This window comes from Canis aureus, chromosome 16, assembly GCF_053574225.1.
Source record: "Canis aureus isolate CA01 chromosome 16, VMU_Caureus_v.1.0, whole genome shotgun sequence".
NCBI lineage: Eukaryota > Metazoa > Chordata > Mammalia > Carnivora > Canidae > Canis > Canis aureus.
In genome coordinates this window covers 5,835,381-5,850,460 of record NC_135626.1, presented here as the reverse complement: position 1 = coordinate 5,850,460, position 15,080 = coordinate 5,835,381, and the positions used below count along the sequence as shown (strand labels likewise).

Genomic DNA, 15,080 nt, shown 5'->3' with positions numbered 1-15,080 from the left:
GCCTGGGGGATCCCAGGGCCCCTGCCATGCATGGGACTCTAAGGAGCACTCCTGTCTTAATGGTCCAGAGGCTCAGAGCCTGATCTAATCCTGGGTTGGGGAAAGCAGGGTCCTCGCACCAAGAGTGCTGCCTTCCAGTTCAGGCACTTTGCCCTCTCATCACCCTGGCCCTCTGGTGGCCTGTTGTCCTTCCCCTGCACAGTGCGTGCCAGGGGCCCCCAATCCTCCTTCTGGGCTGAGTTGGTGCCCCTGCCCCCTAGTGGGCAGAGCAGGCTTCCCAGAAAGATAACCCATGAACCCGCAGGTGCTTTCCCAGTAGGCCCTGGAAAGGACAGGACCTCTCTTCGCCACTCATCCCAACACCCTAGCAATGGTGGGGCCCTTCCCCACCGCTTCATCCCAAGGTTGAAGCCTTCCCCTTCCCCTGAACTCCACAAAAACACAAGCCAGCAGAGGACAGTCTCCCATCGTCCAGAAATGGGTTTTATTCTCAGCCAAGAGACAGCAAGACTGGTGGCAGAGGACCACACAGCTGCCAGTACAGCGCCCCCCTGTGCTCGAGCGGGGGAGGGACGGAAGAGTGGCCGTCCACAGGCCGGGCATGACAGGGAGGCTCATCGGAGGTGGCACACTTTGGAGAGGGGGATGTCAGGGTGACAGTGTTCCCCTGTAGTTGGACCACAAGACTCCTCAAGGACAGCGTGGTGATTGGTTCCCAACACTAGAGGCGAGGCTGTGGCAGCCATATATGTATGTATGTGTGTGTGTGTGTGTGTGTGTATTTATAGTTATTTATAGAATGGGATAGGAGCAATACCACAGAGGGGCACAAGTTTTCACCAATATCACGCCTGGATGTGTCAGCTCACCACTACAACAGACTAAGTCACAGATGAACGGGGAGGCTTTGGGGCTGGGGAGCCACTGTCAAGTCACAGAACAGCCGTCCAGGCAGGCTTGGAAAGGGAGGTCTCCGAGGAATAGAGGGATCTGGTTAGAGGTCGAAGGGGGGCCTGGGGCTCTCAGGACGGGACGGACTTGCCTGACCCGATCGGCTGGCAGTTGGAGAGAAAGCAAAAAGAGAACGGAGAGAAGGAGGAAGAGAACTGGTAAGGCAAGGGCAGCCAAGCCCGGTGGGGTAGGAGGGGAGGACAGGGGGCGAAAACAAAGCTGAGGGTGTGGGCAAGGGTTCTGGAATGGAGGAGAGAGAAAGGGAAGGTAGGAGGAACTGGAGGTGGGTGGGGGCCACAGCTTCCCAGGGGTCTTGGATGGAGGCCGGGGCGGCCCTCCCTCTGCCACGCACGCCGGTCTCTCATACACCACCAGGCAGTGCACCCACAGCTCCAGGCACATGCTCGGCCCCTCTGCCTTCCCTCTTTTCTGGCCCCCATGTCTTCCAATGTACTGGCCCAGGACCAGCCCTAGTCTCGGAATGTGGGTCCTGACGCCCCATGCCACAGCCACCAGTCCTCGTGGAGAGAGACAGGAGAAAGAACAGTGTTTGAACCAGGAGGGCAAAGCTAAAAGGATGGCTGGAGGGGGCACCTGGAGGCCCCTCTGGGTGGGCAGAAAGCCCGGAGTCCTCAGAAGGGACCCTGGGGAGGCAGGGAGGTCAGGCAAGCCGGATGCCAGCGGCCACAGGCTTATAAGTCTAAGAGGGGAGCCTCAGCTGGCCGGGGGACCACAGGTCGCGTAGGTGAGGCTGGGCCCTTCCTGCTGGGGAAAAGCAGAAGAGCGAGAGTCAGCGGCAGGGACAGAGTGGCAGGTGGGTTGCTGGGCGCATGTGCGGCCCAACCAGGGTGGGACTCAGAAAGCTGATTTGCCTAGATTGGTGGACACTGTCGTCCCCTTGGCTGAAAAGTGTAGGTCACCCCAGGAGCACCAGGCCTAGGCCCGGGAGCCTGAGGGCTGGCTTATGGTGCTTCATCTGGGGCAGAGGACACTGTCGTTTGTAGTGCCGTCACAAGCATGACCATACCAGGAGGGAGAGGAACAGGCTGCGTGATCCTACCTCGCCCGTACACTGTGGACAGGGCCCTCCAGCTTTCAGAAATCAGCAAACCAGAGCCTTCGCCCCAAATTGCTGCTCAACTGCTGGCACCATAGAGGAGGTGGGGCTGTGACCTCCTCTGCCCTATCATGGCCTCGGTTCCCAGAGCTCCTGAGCTGGGAGCTGGCTGCCCTGCCCCGACAGCTTGGCTCAGGTTGGACAATGAGTGTGGCACCCCCAGGACAAAGTTCCAAGCCTGGCTGGCTGAGTTCAGCCCCACGCACAACCCCCTCCAAGGTTCCTGCCTCTACACCATAAACCATGAGCCCTCTGTCCTCTCTGATGGCTCCAGAGAGCACCTGTGTCTGCCAGCTCGGGCGCGGAGCCTGTCCCAAGAGCTCCCCAGGCTCAGCCATGGAGGTCTTGAGCAGTGGCACTGAGTCCCGAGGCTCGCTGAGAGGGAGGTGAGAGAGCCAGCTGGCAGCGAGGACAGAAAGAGGAAAGAATAAGTCTGGAGCTGCAGAAGGGAGAGGGAGGGGAGCCTGGCTCTGAGGTCCCAGGTGCGCCCCCCAGTGTGGAGCTGGTGCAGCGGCGGGGGGCGGGGGGCAGACACACTGTTCATGCAGCAGGCAGAGAGGCATGTATGCACCTACCGTGGCTGACGCTCCTCAGGGGTCACTGATAGTGATTCTGAAAGACAGCACGAGATCAACATGGCAGTTCACACGCACAGACAGGGCAGGCCTGGGGGGTGGGGGTCACGCACACGCACACGCCCGGGCGTGCACACACATGCTGGGAGGCCCCACGGCCCCGCATGCACACACTGACACACATGCCCACAGACAACACGCATACACCTCCCCCACCTCCCGCTGCCCAGCACCCTCACTGGCTGGCACGTGCAGCACGGATCGGGGCATGCAGCCACTCGGCACATTGAAGCACACGCGTGGGCTGAGTCACGACACAGAAGCTCGCCCATACACAGGAGGCATTTGCACCAGCTCCCTGCACATTCGTGCCTGGAGTGCTCAGAGGGCCACCTGCAATGCTCCATAAGGGACAGGACTTGCTTTCTCAGGGTCCAGCTGTCATTTCTCTGCCCGAGAACCTTCCATGGCTCCCTAGTCCCCATAGCATTGAGTCCCAAGAATTTTTAAGGTTCTGCAGCCTGCCCCCACTGTACCCACGGCAACCTTTTCTTATTCTTCCTCATTCTATCTGCACTCTTCTCTGGCCAGCGGCTCTCCTCAATGCATCCCAAGCTAAACCTTTGCCTTCATTGCTGCTCCATACCGACGCCCCTGACTCCTCATCACCTGAGTCTTATCTCAATCAGCCCCCAGACCTCCCCTAGGTCAATCTGTCTTGAAGCATCCCAGACTGTTCTCTTCCCTGAGGCAAGGCGGTGACTTGCCAAGCATTTCCTGTATGTTAGTGAGACTGGAGTTAGAGCAGGTGCCAAATCTTCCTCTTCCCATATGTCACACCTGGGCATGTCAAATACCCTTAAGAATCTCGACTCACAAGAGAAGTTAGCAAAGTGCTCCTATAGCCACATCTGCAGTTTGTGGCTACAGTCTGAACTGTAGAACTGCAGACAGTTCTACAGTCACTGTCTCCCTTGATCCTCACACCAACCCTGGGAGAAAGGCAGAATGTTAAATATCATGTGGTAGAAGGGAAACTAAGGCCCTGGAAGAGAAAGTGACTTGCCGAAAGCCCAGGGTGAACCAGAACATCTGGACTCCAATCCCGCACTCTCGACCAACTACCATGCTGCCTGCTTTACCCCATCTGCTTTGGTCATCAGATCACCATGGAAGCAAGTCCCATCTCTGCTTCATTTGGGGTCCATGGAGGCTAGACCCAAGAAGGCGAGGCCCTACCCTCCAGGCATGTGGAAACACAAGTGGTTGCTACTGATCTGATGTGCTTCTCCTCAAAGAATGTGGCCACTGGAAACAGGGATCAGAATGAGCTTCCTTGAAAAATGGTCATGAGTCAAGAAGGCAAATCCAAGGGACGATGTAGAATCCTTTTCCTTGGAAATCTCCGGGAAAATGGGGCAGCCTTCACCCACTCCTGCCTCCATACCCACCATGTTGGTTCAGGCCAGGTTGGGCCAGAGGCAGGGCAAAAGAAGAAAGCCATTAGACTGCCCCATGGCTCCCAGTCCCCTTTCCCAGCTGTTCCATGTCCTAGCCCGTGCCTGGATGCCATTCTTACACTCACACTTGTGTGCACGCCCACACACACATCACACACCTTGCTGGTCAGTCACAGCCTGGCCTCTGTTCCTGTGGGCCAGAGGCCAGATGCCCCCTGGGACAGCTCAGAGAGTCAGGACTCAGAGCAGCCCTGAGTGTAAGTGAACAAATTCCACATCTGGAGAGGATCCGGGTTCAGATCCCCGGACCTGAGGTAGGTCACCAGGGACTGGGAGAGAGAAGTTGAGGGCAGAATGGAGAAGGGAGGAGAGGGAGGAGTGCGAGGAGAAAGGAGGAATGCAACGGGTGGAGGAGAGAAGTGAAGAGGGAGGGAAGCGCCATGCAAGTGCTAGAAAGAAGGGGGCAGGTGGGATGAGTCCCATGGCCCCCTTCCCAGAAACGACCACCTCCGGGACTCAGCGCCCCCTGGAGGGCCAGGCTCCGCCAGCCCTCGGCCACACCTCCCGTGGCTCCAGCGTCCACGTCCGCGTCCTAGCGCCCTGGATGGAGAGGGCGGGCTCTGGCCCTCCCTTCCTCCCGGCTACGCCCGCCCGGTGGTCTCTCCCGCCGCATTCAGCCCCTACTCACCTGGGGACCCCGGGCGGGGCGCGGTTGGGGCGCGAGGGCACCTGGGGGGGAGGACCGAAGGGGTCAGGGGAAGCCCCCGGCCTGGAGGGCACGGGGGGCGCCCCCCCCAGGGCGGACCCAGCAGGCGGAGGCCCAGGAGCAGGGCCCCGCGACCCGGGCCGGGCTGGGGGCACGGCGGGGGCTCGGCGCTGCGGCGTGGGGCTGGACGTGGGTGACCTGCGGACGACAGGGCGCGGAAAACAAGGAGGGAGGAGATGAGTAGCTCCGCCCCATCCTGAGGCCCCGCCCCAGCCCAGCGCCGGTCACGCCCATGCGCGGAAGCCCCGCCTCGCCGCGCCCTACTCGTTCCGGGAGGTTAAGCCCCGCCTCGGGCGGCTCCGAAGTTCCAGCTCCACCCAGCCCCGCAGCCAGCGCTTCACGGCAAGCCCCGCCCCGCGTCAAGCCCCGCCCATCTCTAAGCCCCGCCCCCTGCTCCAGGTGGGAGCCGTTCCGGTGACGCGGGCGCGCCACTGCCCGGTCCCGGCCCACCTCCCGCGGGCCCCGGGTTGGGGGGCTTTGGGGCCGTGGGGGCCGGCCCTGGTACCTGCGTCCGGCCGGTACGCTCTGCACCTGCAGCCAGGAGTCGTCCACGGGCGGGGGCATGGGCGTGCTGACGGTGGTCGTGTTGATATCGCCGATGATGCTGAGCGCCTCCTTCAGTGCGTGGTACATGCGCAGCATCTCGTCGCGCCGTTGCGCCTGCTCCGCCGACTCCTCCATCAGTGTGTTCTGGTCCCCGCACGAGTACAGGTTGGCGAGCAGCTCCGAGAAGATGAATTCCTTCGTCTGCGGGCGCGCCAAGAGAGGAGGGGCTAGGACCTGACGCCTGTGCCAGTCTGGCCGCCTTGGGGGACCGTGCGCTGGACTGGGAGCTCGGTGGTCCTGGCTTTGCCACTCAGAGATCTCCCCCGCTTTCCCGTCTCCATGCTTGCCCTTTTCTCAGATGGTCCAGAGGGGAAAACTGACCTGTCCAAGGTCATAGATACGGGAGGGCACTCAGGGCCTACCATGCAACCAGCACACCTAGTTATTCAGCATTGTTTCAACCTCAGTTTCCTCATCTGTAAAATGGGATAGTTATAACCCCTTCCAAGGACTTGCACAATCCACGGGGCCAAAATAAGGTAGATGGCATTTTAAAAATTCCCAAGCCCTTGAGTAGCAGATGTAAATACATGCCTGGATTGGGTGAAATCTGAGTCTCTATGTGTAGGTGGTGGGCTCCTTTATGCTCTACAGGTGCTACCTGGCGCAGGCCCCGGGATATTCATGGGGAGGCACTGAGGTTTTTACACCATAGGTCTGTGTCTCACTTATTCGTTATTTAAATATATGTTGAGCACCTACTCCTACTATGTGCCAGGCACTGTGCTGCTCTGCACTTTATATTCCCTTAATTCTCAACTCCATTATTATCCATATTTTTACATAGAGGGAAACAGAGGCTCAGGAAGGGTAGTTTACTGAAAGTCAAACAGAATTTGTGGCAAAGCCAGGATTGAAATACAGTTCTAATTCCCTGGGGGCCATGCTTTTTCACTAAGCCATGGGTGGTAGTGGTTCTGCAGGGCGCGCATTTCAAAACATGGTCAGGGAGTACTCAAAAGGTGTGATTCCTAGTCCCTTTTGGGAAATATTTAAGCATGTTTGGAACAACTTGAGTATGTGAATCTACAAAATAATATATAAAGCTCACATTATATTTCTTTTTGGATAGCTCTAGTGTGGACCTATACCTACCTCTCTAGACCTGATCCCAAGGGACTGGTCTGTGCCTCCCCCAGGCCAATCTGGCCACTCCCTCCCTGGTCCCAAAAGAGCACCCACTGCCCACGAAGTGTTGCACCCACATTGTTGATCATGAGGTGCATGATGGTCTTCGGCATGAGGTCACGCACGGTCTTGTTCACGATGGCCATGTATGAGTCTACCAGGTTCCGGATGGTCTCCACCTGCCGCTCTAGCTGTGGGTCCATGGAGTGCATGAAGCTGTCTGAGCCATTCTCCTCTGTTTCGCTGGCCTGCCGTTGAGAATAGAGGGCATCAGAGTGACTGGGCCCTCGTAGCCAGGTTCCAGCCACTCCCAGGGTCTCAGCCCCTTGAAGGGTGCCTGGAGAACTGAGTACAGAGAGCAAAGGGCCTGAACACACAGACACTGGCTCCTCCAAACGTTCTGTGTCTGCACTCTGCCCACCCCAGTGTCTCTAAGGCACCCAAACCCTTGTTCAGCCTTATCTCCACTCTCAACTTGGTGCCTAGAATTTGCCTCAGTCTCCCAGTCTCTCAATTAGCAAAGACCTTTCCAAGGCCCCTTCCTGATTCTAAAATTCTTTTTTTTTCTTGTTAAAAAGATTTTATTTATTCATGAGAAAGACAGAGAGAGGTAGAGACATAGGCAGTGGGAGAAGCAGGTTCCCTGGGGGTAGCCTGATGTGGGACTCGATCCAGGGACTCTGGGATCACACCCTGAGCCTAAGGCCGATGCTCAACCACTGAGCCACCCAGGTGCCACCCCCTTCCTGATTCTAAAGACCTGGCCAGAGCTGCTGCCAGGCTGGAGACACCTGGAAGAAGGTGAGAGAGGGGCACACTCACTTTCTCCTTGTCCTGGGAGGCCCACACCAAAGCCATAGAGGCCACGACACCAGCATTGCCACCACCGCCGCCGCCGCCACCAGCAAGCACAGCCAAAGCAGACACACACACAGAAAGGAAAAGATGAGTGAACCCAGGGCACTTGACCCCAACCCTAAGGCAACTGTAGACATCACCACAGTGAAGGAGAGAAGGGAAATGAAGGTAGCCACAAAACCCCCTGAACTATTCTACGAAGAGAATGAAGGAATTGCCATCTGTGGTCGAGGAGGCTCACAAAAAACTGGCTTTGGAGGACAGGAGGAAGGCTGAACTCTGATCCCACCCCAGTACAGGTAAGGGGGAGGATCTGTGCTATTTCTGAGCCCTGATGACATGACTTGGCATCGCTGAGGATAGTGATTCAGGGCCCCCTATTAGAAGTAACTTGCCCCCCTCCCTGCCCTTCCACTCACCCCAACGCGTTCAGGATATACGCCAGCCCGCAGGAAAGAGGCCTTCCAGCTATCCACCTCCTCTTGCGTCTCACAGGCCAGTTCCAGCTGCCGATAATCCTTGTAGACATTCCTGCAAGGTGGGGCAGGCGGCGAGGGGAGAAGGCTCGGAGACCCACTCACCCAGGTGATTAAGGGCATGCACAGACTGGGGACATCACACCTGGGGCCCAGTCCTGGCTTCCTCATTTCCCAGCTGTGTGACCCTGGGCATGTCCCCTCACCTCCCAAGCTTGTTTCCTTGCCTGGAAGATGGATTAATAAAAACAATTCCTGCCTCCCTGGGTCACTGTAAGGATTCAGTGAAAAAAAAAAGGTAAAATGCTCTATTAAAAAGATACTAAAAAGGAGAAAGGGGACTGAGATCTCATACGAGGGGCATCCCTGACTGTGCACCCTCCATTGGCTCCCTCCTTGGCTCTCTGGGGACCTCCCTGATGGCAGCTATACTGAACCCTCGGTCAGCCCTGGCTTGAGAGGTGAGAGGCCTGGTACTGTCACCAACCCTGCTGGACACTGAGCAACAAGGGGATCCGGCCTGATGGGCCCTTTGTCCCCCATGCTTAGCAGGGTGTCTTAGGCAGAGCAGGCGCTTACCAAGTGATTGACTGAATATTTGTCAAAGGAATGACTCTCGCTGTGGGGCTTGGAGCAGGTCCCTCTCCTTTCTGCTCAGGAAAGGTGGTTTGGGGCTTGCAGTCTGGGGACCCACCTCTGCTCAGTGTTAAAGAGGGCAAAGATGTGCTTGCTTGACATGAAACCTTTCTCCACGTCCCGTAGCTTCAGATTGTCCACGGAGAGCATGTATTTCTTCTCTTTCTCCTGTGGATAGAGGTGGGAGTGATGGGTGAGGTCGGTGCCATGCCTCATATCCTAAGAGTGTTCCATGCAGAGGTTTGGGGCAGTGGGGGAGCAGGGCTCTGGAGCCCCAGGGCGGCCCTGGGTTTCTGGGCACCCATGCCCCCTGCACAGCATAGGTGCTGTCTGAAAAAAGCCTGGCCACGGAGCCCTGGACCTGCTGAGCACCTCTGGTTCCCAGTGGCTTTCAAGCCATTCCCACCACCTCTGCATACATGCCAGAGCCCAAGAGGGCAGGGTGGCGAGACGGAGGGTGGATCCTACTCCCCCCCAAGCAAGCCCTGGATGCTGTCCAGGCCAGCCCTAGCCAGGGACCCCTCACTCAAGCTTCTCTCGCCCCCGGCCTGGCCAATGGGACCTGCTTTAGCTAAGTTGCTGATTTCATTTCCTGACTATAGAGACAAGAAGGGGGGCCACCAGCACCAGCAGCTTCAAAGGGCTGGCTCAGCCCACACCCTCTCCTCGCCCCACCCCCCAGGCGCCCATGTGTTAGCAATCAGGCGCACAGCACAAGCCTGGAGATGGTATGTCTCTGTGTGCAGCATGTGTGTAGTTGTGTGTGTAAACACATGCCAGCTGGAGCACGTACCATATCACCACTGTGATGTGAGCCCACGTGTCTGTGTTGCGTAGGTGTGTGTGTGGGCATGTGTGTGCCTGGGGAGGTGCCTAGCATGGCCATGTGTTTGTGTGAGCAGGCCTGTGTGTCAAGGCGGATGTGTGCACAGTTTCATAGATGTATGTGGCAGCTGTAAATATCTGTGTTTGTATGGAGTGTGCCTGTGGGGAACACTGTGGGCTTGCACGTTCACGTGCATATGGTTTGCTGAATAGGTTGAATGCGTTTGGTTTATTTGTAGTCATCTGGGAGGAGTAATATGTATCTGTGGATGGGCATGTGGGGGCCAGGCCTCCGTGCACACTAATGTGTGCCTGCTGTGGGCCGACATTTGTCTGTAGCTGTCCAAGGGAGGCTCGGGGGTTCTGCAGAGAAGGTACTCCAGGAGGGGGCTCTGGGAGGAGGAACCCCTGGTACCCCACGTGCCCACACCACAGGACCCATGCCGTGGCCGGGGAATGTCTGTGTGGATCTCAGGGACTCAGGGCTTGGGCATGAGCCTCATCCAGGATCTCAGGTCGGGGATGGATTTAGGGGGACCCTGCTCCCCGGTCCTGGCACCATCCTGCCCACCTCCTTCTGCCCTCCACACCCGCCTGGCCCGTCCAGCCACATAAAGCCTTCTTTATGCCAGGCGGGTGGCCGGGAGCCCCAGAGGGCGGCTGGGGGAGGAGAGAAGGAAGTTGCACACGCGGCCAGGGAACATCTGGAAGCGTTCGAGGGAGGCCCCGCCACCACCCGCCCAGTGCTCTGGGGTTGGACTCTAGGTAGGAGCGGCCTCCTCCCCCCACCCCTCCCTTCCTGCCGGCCGGCCCCCTCCCCAGGCCCCTCCTTCCCAGCCACAGCTCCCGCTCACCCCTGCCACGTCAAAGGAGGCAGAAGGGGAGTCGGGAGCAGAGAGGGGACCACGGGCTGGCTGGGCTGGGGCTGGGGGCCTTGGGTCTCCAGGAGATGGGGCCGAAGCTCTCACCCGACGGACAGACACAGCTGCCTGGAAGGACCAGAGGACACCTCCACTCCGTCTACCCAGTGTTTAGACTATCTGTTCAGGACTCCCAAATTGTACAGTAGTCTGCACATTGGTTAGGCTGGGCTGGGTTAGACCCTCGGCGCCGCCGCTGGAGAGCTGGACTGACCCCCACCCGCCATCCCAGAACCGGAACCCGGAGATGGGGCAGGGGGCTGCTGGGGGGTGCAGCGGGTGCTGGGAGGAGGTGTAGAGGGAGGGGGGCACCGTGCTGTGAGACGGGATGGGGATGCTGATGGGTGGCAGAGGGAGACCGAGAAGATGGGGGGGTTCAATGAGGACTACGGATATGGGGAGCCGCCTGTCTGCCCAGAGGGCCGCCCATGTCCCAAAGACTAGAGGGCTGGCAGCTGGGGAGAGAGGGGGACAGATCATCCTCCCTGCAGCCCAGACCACCTCCATGTCCGCAAGCTGTTCTAGTGCAAAAATCCGCTCACATGCAACACACACACACACATACGCACTCAATTCGACATGCACACCTCCGCCACTCAGGCACATACATTCCCACACCCAAACTAATATCACACATTCATGCCGCAAGCACACTTGCACATCTCAAGGCCACAGGCTTGTGCACACATACATACCCTCACAACGGAACAAGAGCTCTCTCCCATCCTTACATCCCAAGCACACGCATGTTCTCAGATGCTCCACATGCACACTCTCCCTCCTCCAGCCCATTTGCTACATACAGCTTCACTTACACGCCGAGAAAGGGCACACATGGTCTTCCCCCAACCACACCTAGATGCTTATAGCCCAAACACTCTCCTGCACCACCACCCCTCCCGCCACACATATCATCCATCAGCCTCACACACCCCACCCCCCAGCACTTACTACCCACCCCTACTGCACCCCTCACATGCTCAGCACAGTTCCCACACACAACCCAACTCAAATGTACATACAAAGCTCAGAAAGAACCCACCACTCAAGGACGGGGTCCCTCTTGGATACTTTCTCCCACAGGGCAGCCCTCAGCCCCAGTTCACACTGTCCCCTGGCCCAACACATAAGGAGCCCCAACTTAAGAGCACCAGGAGTCCTAGGGCCAGTAATCAGTGCCCCCAGCCCATGAGGGGGTCTAGGCAGCCTGCCTGAGCGACAGAGCAGGAAGCGACACCCCCCCCACGTCACGCCACCTCACACTCCAACCCTTCCAGGGGCCCCATGCTCGGGGAGAGGCCAGGGTTGGGGTAATGAGGTCCAGATGGCTTGGCGCCCCCGCCAGTGACGACGGAAGGCCCAGCCCAAGATGAGGAGGAGGGGGCCTTGCCCAGGGCGACTTGGAGGAGGCAGGGATCAAGGAGGGAGCTCAGAGACCAAAATCACAGCTCCCACCCCAGCCCCACTTCCCCACTGAGAGCTCCCTCTCCTCCGAAAGCTTCCTCAGGAAGAAGGTCCCCTCCCCCACTGGGTGGCCAGCTGGAGTTCATTACCACAAGTCTCCCCCCCAAAGCCCCAAGCCCTCCCTGTTCTCTCTGGTCACCTCTGGAATCCAGATGTGGAAGCCAAATAGACTCATTTTTAAAGGAGACCAGCAGCAAGGGAGGGAGGTGGCAGGCATTCTGTGAGCCCATGTGGGCAGGGAGGGGTTTTGTGTGGAGCCTCTGCAGGGCCCCATCACTCCTGGCCCCTTGGCCTGGAGGCCCTCAGGGCATCTTTCTTGTGCCCGTGGGGTCTGGGGGACTGGGGTGCAGGGGTTAATAGGGTGTCTGGCAGCTGGACATATGTGTGTGTCATAGGTCTGTGGGGGCCACAAGGGAGGCGGCACACCCCAGAGCAGGAAAACAGGAAGGCCACAAGGCTGGCGGGGTCAGGGAGGGGCACCCGGCGCCCCTGCCTACCCTCCCCAGGGCACTTGGCCCCAAGCTCCCTGATTCTGCCAAGGCACCTTCTCTTTCCCGCCTGGATGAGCTCTCAGGATTGTCTGCCTCTGATCCTTGCGGGCCACCTCTATTCAAGGGGCTTTAATGGGATTAAAAAAAAAAAAACTTTGTTTGTTGGGTGGCCCAATCTACTCCAAGCCCTTGGAGTAGTGTCTGAGCCTGAATCTGGCCCCAGCCAAACCCTTTGATGACCAGTGGCCCTTTACTCACCTCGTCATCCTTGTACCAGGACAGATTCTCAGCAGTCAGGACAAACCAGTACTCCTTGGAGCCCCCCTTCATGATGCCAATATTGTTGATGGTCAGCCAGCCCTTCCGGATGACCTGGAGGGTGAGAGGGCAGGAGGTCAGTGGGGAGAGGCCAGGACTCTCCCTGGAGGATGGGGTAGGCAAAGAGAAACACTCAAAAGCCCACCCCTCCTCCAGCTCTTGGAAGCCTGGCTGGGCAGGGAGGGTGTGGGCCAGACCTGCCCTGTTTTGAACCACAAGTAACAGACTGGAAGACAGAGGAAGGCATAGGTCAGCTCAGGATAGAGAGCCTTCTGATAGTCAGAGCCATCTGAGTAGGGGACTGGTAGCCTTGGTAGGGGATGAGCTCCCCACCGCTAAAAGTATGCAAGTAGAGTGTAGGGAGCCAACTGGGCAATGTCTTTTCAGCTTAAGATCCACTTAATTCTAAGACTTGTTTCTGATCTCAGTGACTATGTAAGTGCTGCTGCTGTCTCTGCCTAGAAAGCACTTCCCTCCTGTTGGCCTGCCGAACTCCTCCATACCCTCTGGGTATCAGCTCAAAAGTCACATTCTCAGGCAGGCACTCCCTGACCCCCAGTATAAGTCAGGACCCTCATTGTCGTCTTACTGTCTTTTACAACTCCCTTAAGTCTTCTCCTATGACAATGACTGAGGTTTCAAGATTGTGTGTCATGTGTATGTCTGTGTGTGTCTGTGTGTGAGAAAGAGCGAGAGAGAGTGAGCGATTATCTGTTGATGTCAGACTGCCTTGCTAAATTATGAACTCTTTTGCCTGCTCACTGGCATATCCCAGCGCCTTGCAGTGTGCCTGGCAACCAGTAAGTGATCGATAAATGTTTGTGGCATGAAAACATGAATGGTTCTGAGGGTCTTTGGCCTCAGGCCCTGAATGGGAGCAGGGTGGTAGGGCTTGGGAACAGGGTGAAAGGCTGAGCATGAATTGAACAGGCCCTTCCTCCCAGAGGACCCCAGAGAAATAGGCAAAGATCTGTTTTCCAGCAGGAAGCAGCTGTCCCCAAGACCATCCTGAGCCATCACCACAAACAAGGCCTGTAGATTCTACTCCAAGGGCAAGGCCACTAACTAGACCCTGGGGGTGGGCCAAACTGAGGAGGAGGGAACTCTCTCTTCTCCTTCCCCTAGCCCTGACCTCCCTGGCTTCTCTAAGCATCCAGAGAAGAGCCAAGGAGCCTGGGGCTGGCAGGAAAGCCTGCTTCTGAGGCCTCCTGGAACCCTCCTCGACCCTCTGGCTTCCCCAGGAACCTTGCAGAGAACCCAAGTGACATAGTGGATCAGTAGCTGAGTAGCTACCTTAGCCATTAACAGAAACAAGGTAGCCAGGTGCTCTGTGGTGCCTCTCCTACCCTGTCCAGGTCCGATAAGGACCTTAGTGTCTTGTCACTATCTTTGGAACTGAGTCCAAATGCCATGCCCTGGCACTCCCTACCCCAGTATCTCATGAGCAGACCTTGTCACTCTACTCCCTGCTCTGACCTGCAGGCTTTGTCCTCTCTTGGCCACCCCCAGCTCTGCTAAACCCCCTTGCAGAGCTCCTGCACCAGAAACCTCCTGCCCCTCCAACTCCCATCCTGCTGGGGCCTGATGGCAGGCTCAGGTCTCCAGGGGGCAGGGCCAGAATCTGACTCCTGTCTGGCAGCCTGTGCAGTGTAGGCACCACCGAGTGTTTGCTGAACTCAGATATTACACTCATTGATGCCTTAGTTCTACTGAGCACCTGCTCTATGCCAGGCACTAGGCTGTAGGGCTGAAGACTTGCTGATGGACAAGAGAGACCCAACCCTTCCCCTCATGGGGTTTGAGAGGGAAATAGGTATGAACCCAATAATCACACAAACACCTAGATTGTCATAAAGAAACTATGGCCTCTGGAAGATTCCAGACCATGGCTTGTGGGTACAGGTGGGGGTAAGAAGTGGTGTTTCAGCAGAAATCTGAAGGACAGAATGGGCAAGGAGGGACTTGTCTCTTGACATTCATTTATCTCTTTACTCAACTTTCCAGTAGAGATGGCTATCTTAAAAACATATTTCTCTTCCATCCATCCATCCATCCATCCATTCATGCATGCATCCATCCATCCAACAGATATTTGAGGAGCACCCACTGAGTGCCAGGCCCCTGCCAGCCATTTGTGCCCGCCCAGCCCAAATGGTCTACCTCTGACTGAAGTAGAAGCTTAGCTCATGCGCACTAATGGACAGGTTGATGGGACTCTGAATGGCCAGGCCTTGCCTCTGGACTGAGAGCATGTGTGGGCACCCATGTGCTGGTATGTGCAAGCAGCTCAAGCCAAAGAGTGCCCTTTTGCCCCCTGGGCATCCCCACTACTAATGGGTCCCCTCCTCCCCTTCGCTATACAAGCCAAGAGCCCCAGTCCTGGTACTCACCAGAATCTCATCCTGCAAAGAGGTAACCATAGCAACCACGAGAAGCATCGGGAGAGAGGAGAGAGGGTTACTGAGGCAGAGTGGGAGGCTTGTGGCTGG

The 15,080-nt window shown here is 57.4% G+C and overlaps 1 protein-coding gene across 23 annotated transcripts in view; it reads right to left on the bottom strand.

The window, feature by feature from the left end:
• Nucleotides 1-455: 455 nt before the first annotated feature.
• Nucleotides 456-15,080, bottom strand: part of DNM1 (dynamin 1) — a 46,457-nt gene continuing 31,832 nt past the window's right edge. For 2 of the 23 annotated variants that reach the window (XM_077850859.1, XM_077850856.1), the window contains exons 14-23: nucleotides 14,982-14,993; nucleotides 12,532-12,645; nucleotides 8,632-8,741; nucleotides 7,881-7,992; nucleotides 7,426-7,437; nucleotides 6,681-6,851; nucleotides 5,375-5,616; nucleotides 4,792-5,007; nucleotides 2,644-2,680; nucleotides 456-1,055 (exon numbers count right to left, since the gene is read on the bottom strand). In XM_077850859.1, the coding sequence (XP_077706985.1) occupies nucleotides 2,659-2,680; nucleotides 4,792-5,007; nucleotides 5,375-5,616; nucleotides 6,681-6,851; nucleotides 7,426-7,437; nucleotides 7,881-7,992; nucleotides 8,632-8,741; nucleotides 12,532-12,645; nucleotides 14,982-14,993 (1,011 nt within the window). In that variant the 3' untranslated portion in view covers nucleotides 456-1,055; nucleotides 2,644-2,658. Of the gene's footprint in view, nucleotides 1,717-2,092; nucleotides 2,095-2,643; nucleotides 2,681-4,787; nucleotides 5,008-5,374; nucleotides 5,617-6,680; nucleotides 6,852-7,425; nucleotides 7,438-7,880; nucleotides 7,993-8,631; nucleotides 8,742-12,531; nucleotides 12,646-14,981; nucleotides 14,994-15,080 lie in introns of all 23 variants that reach the window. The other 21 variants (XM_077850847.1, XM_077850846.1, XM_077850849.1 and 18 more) reach the window with 16 other exon arrangements.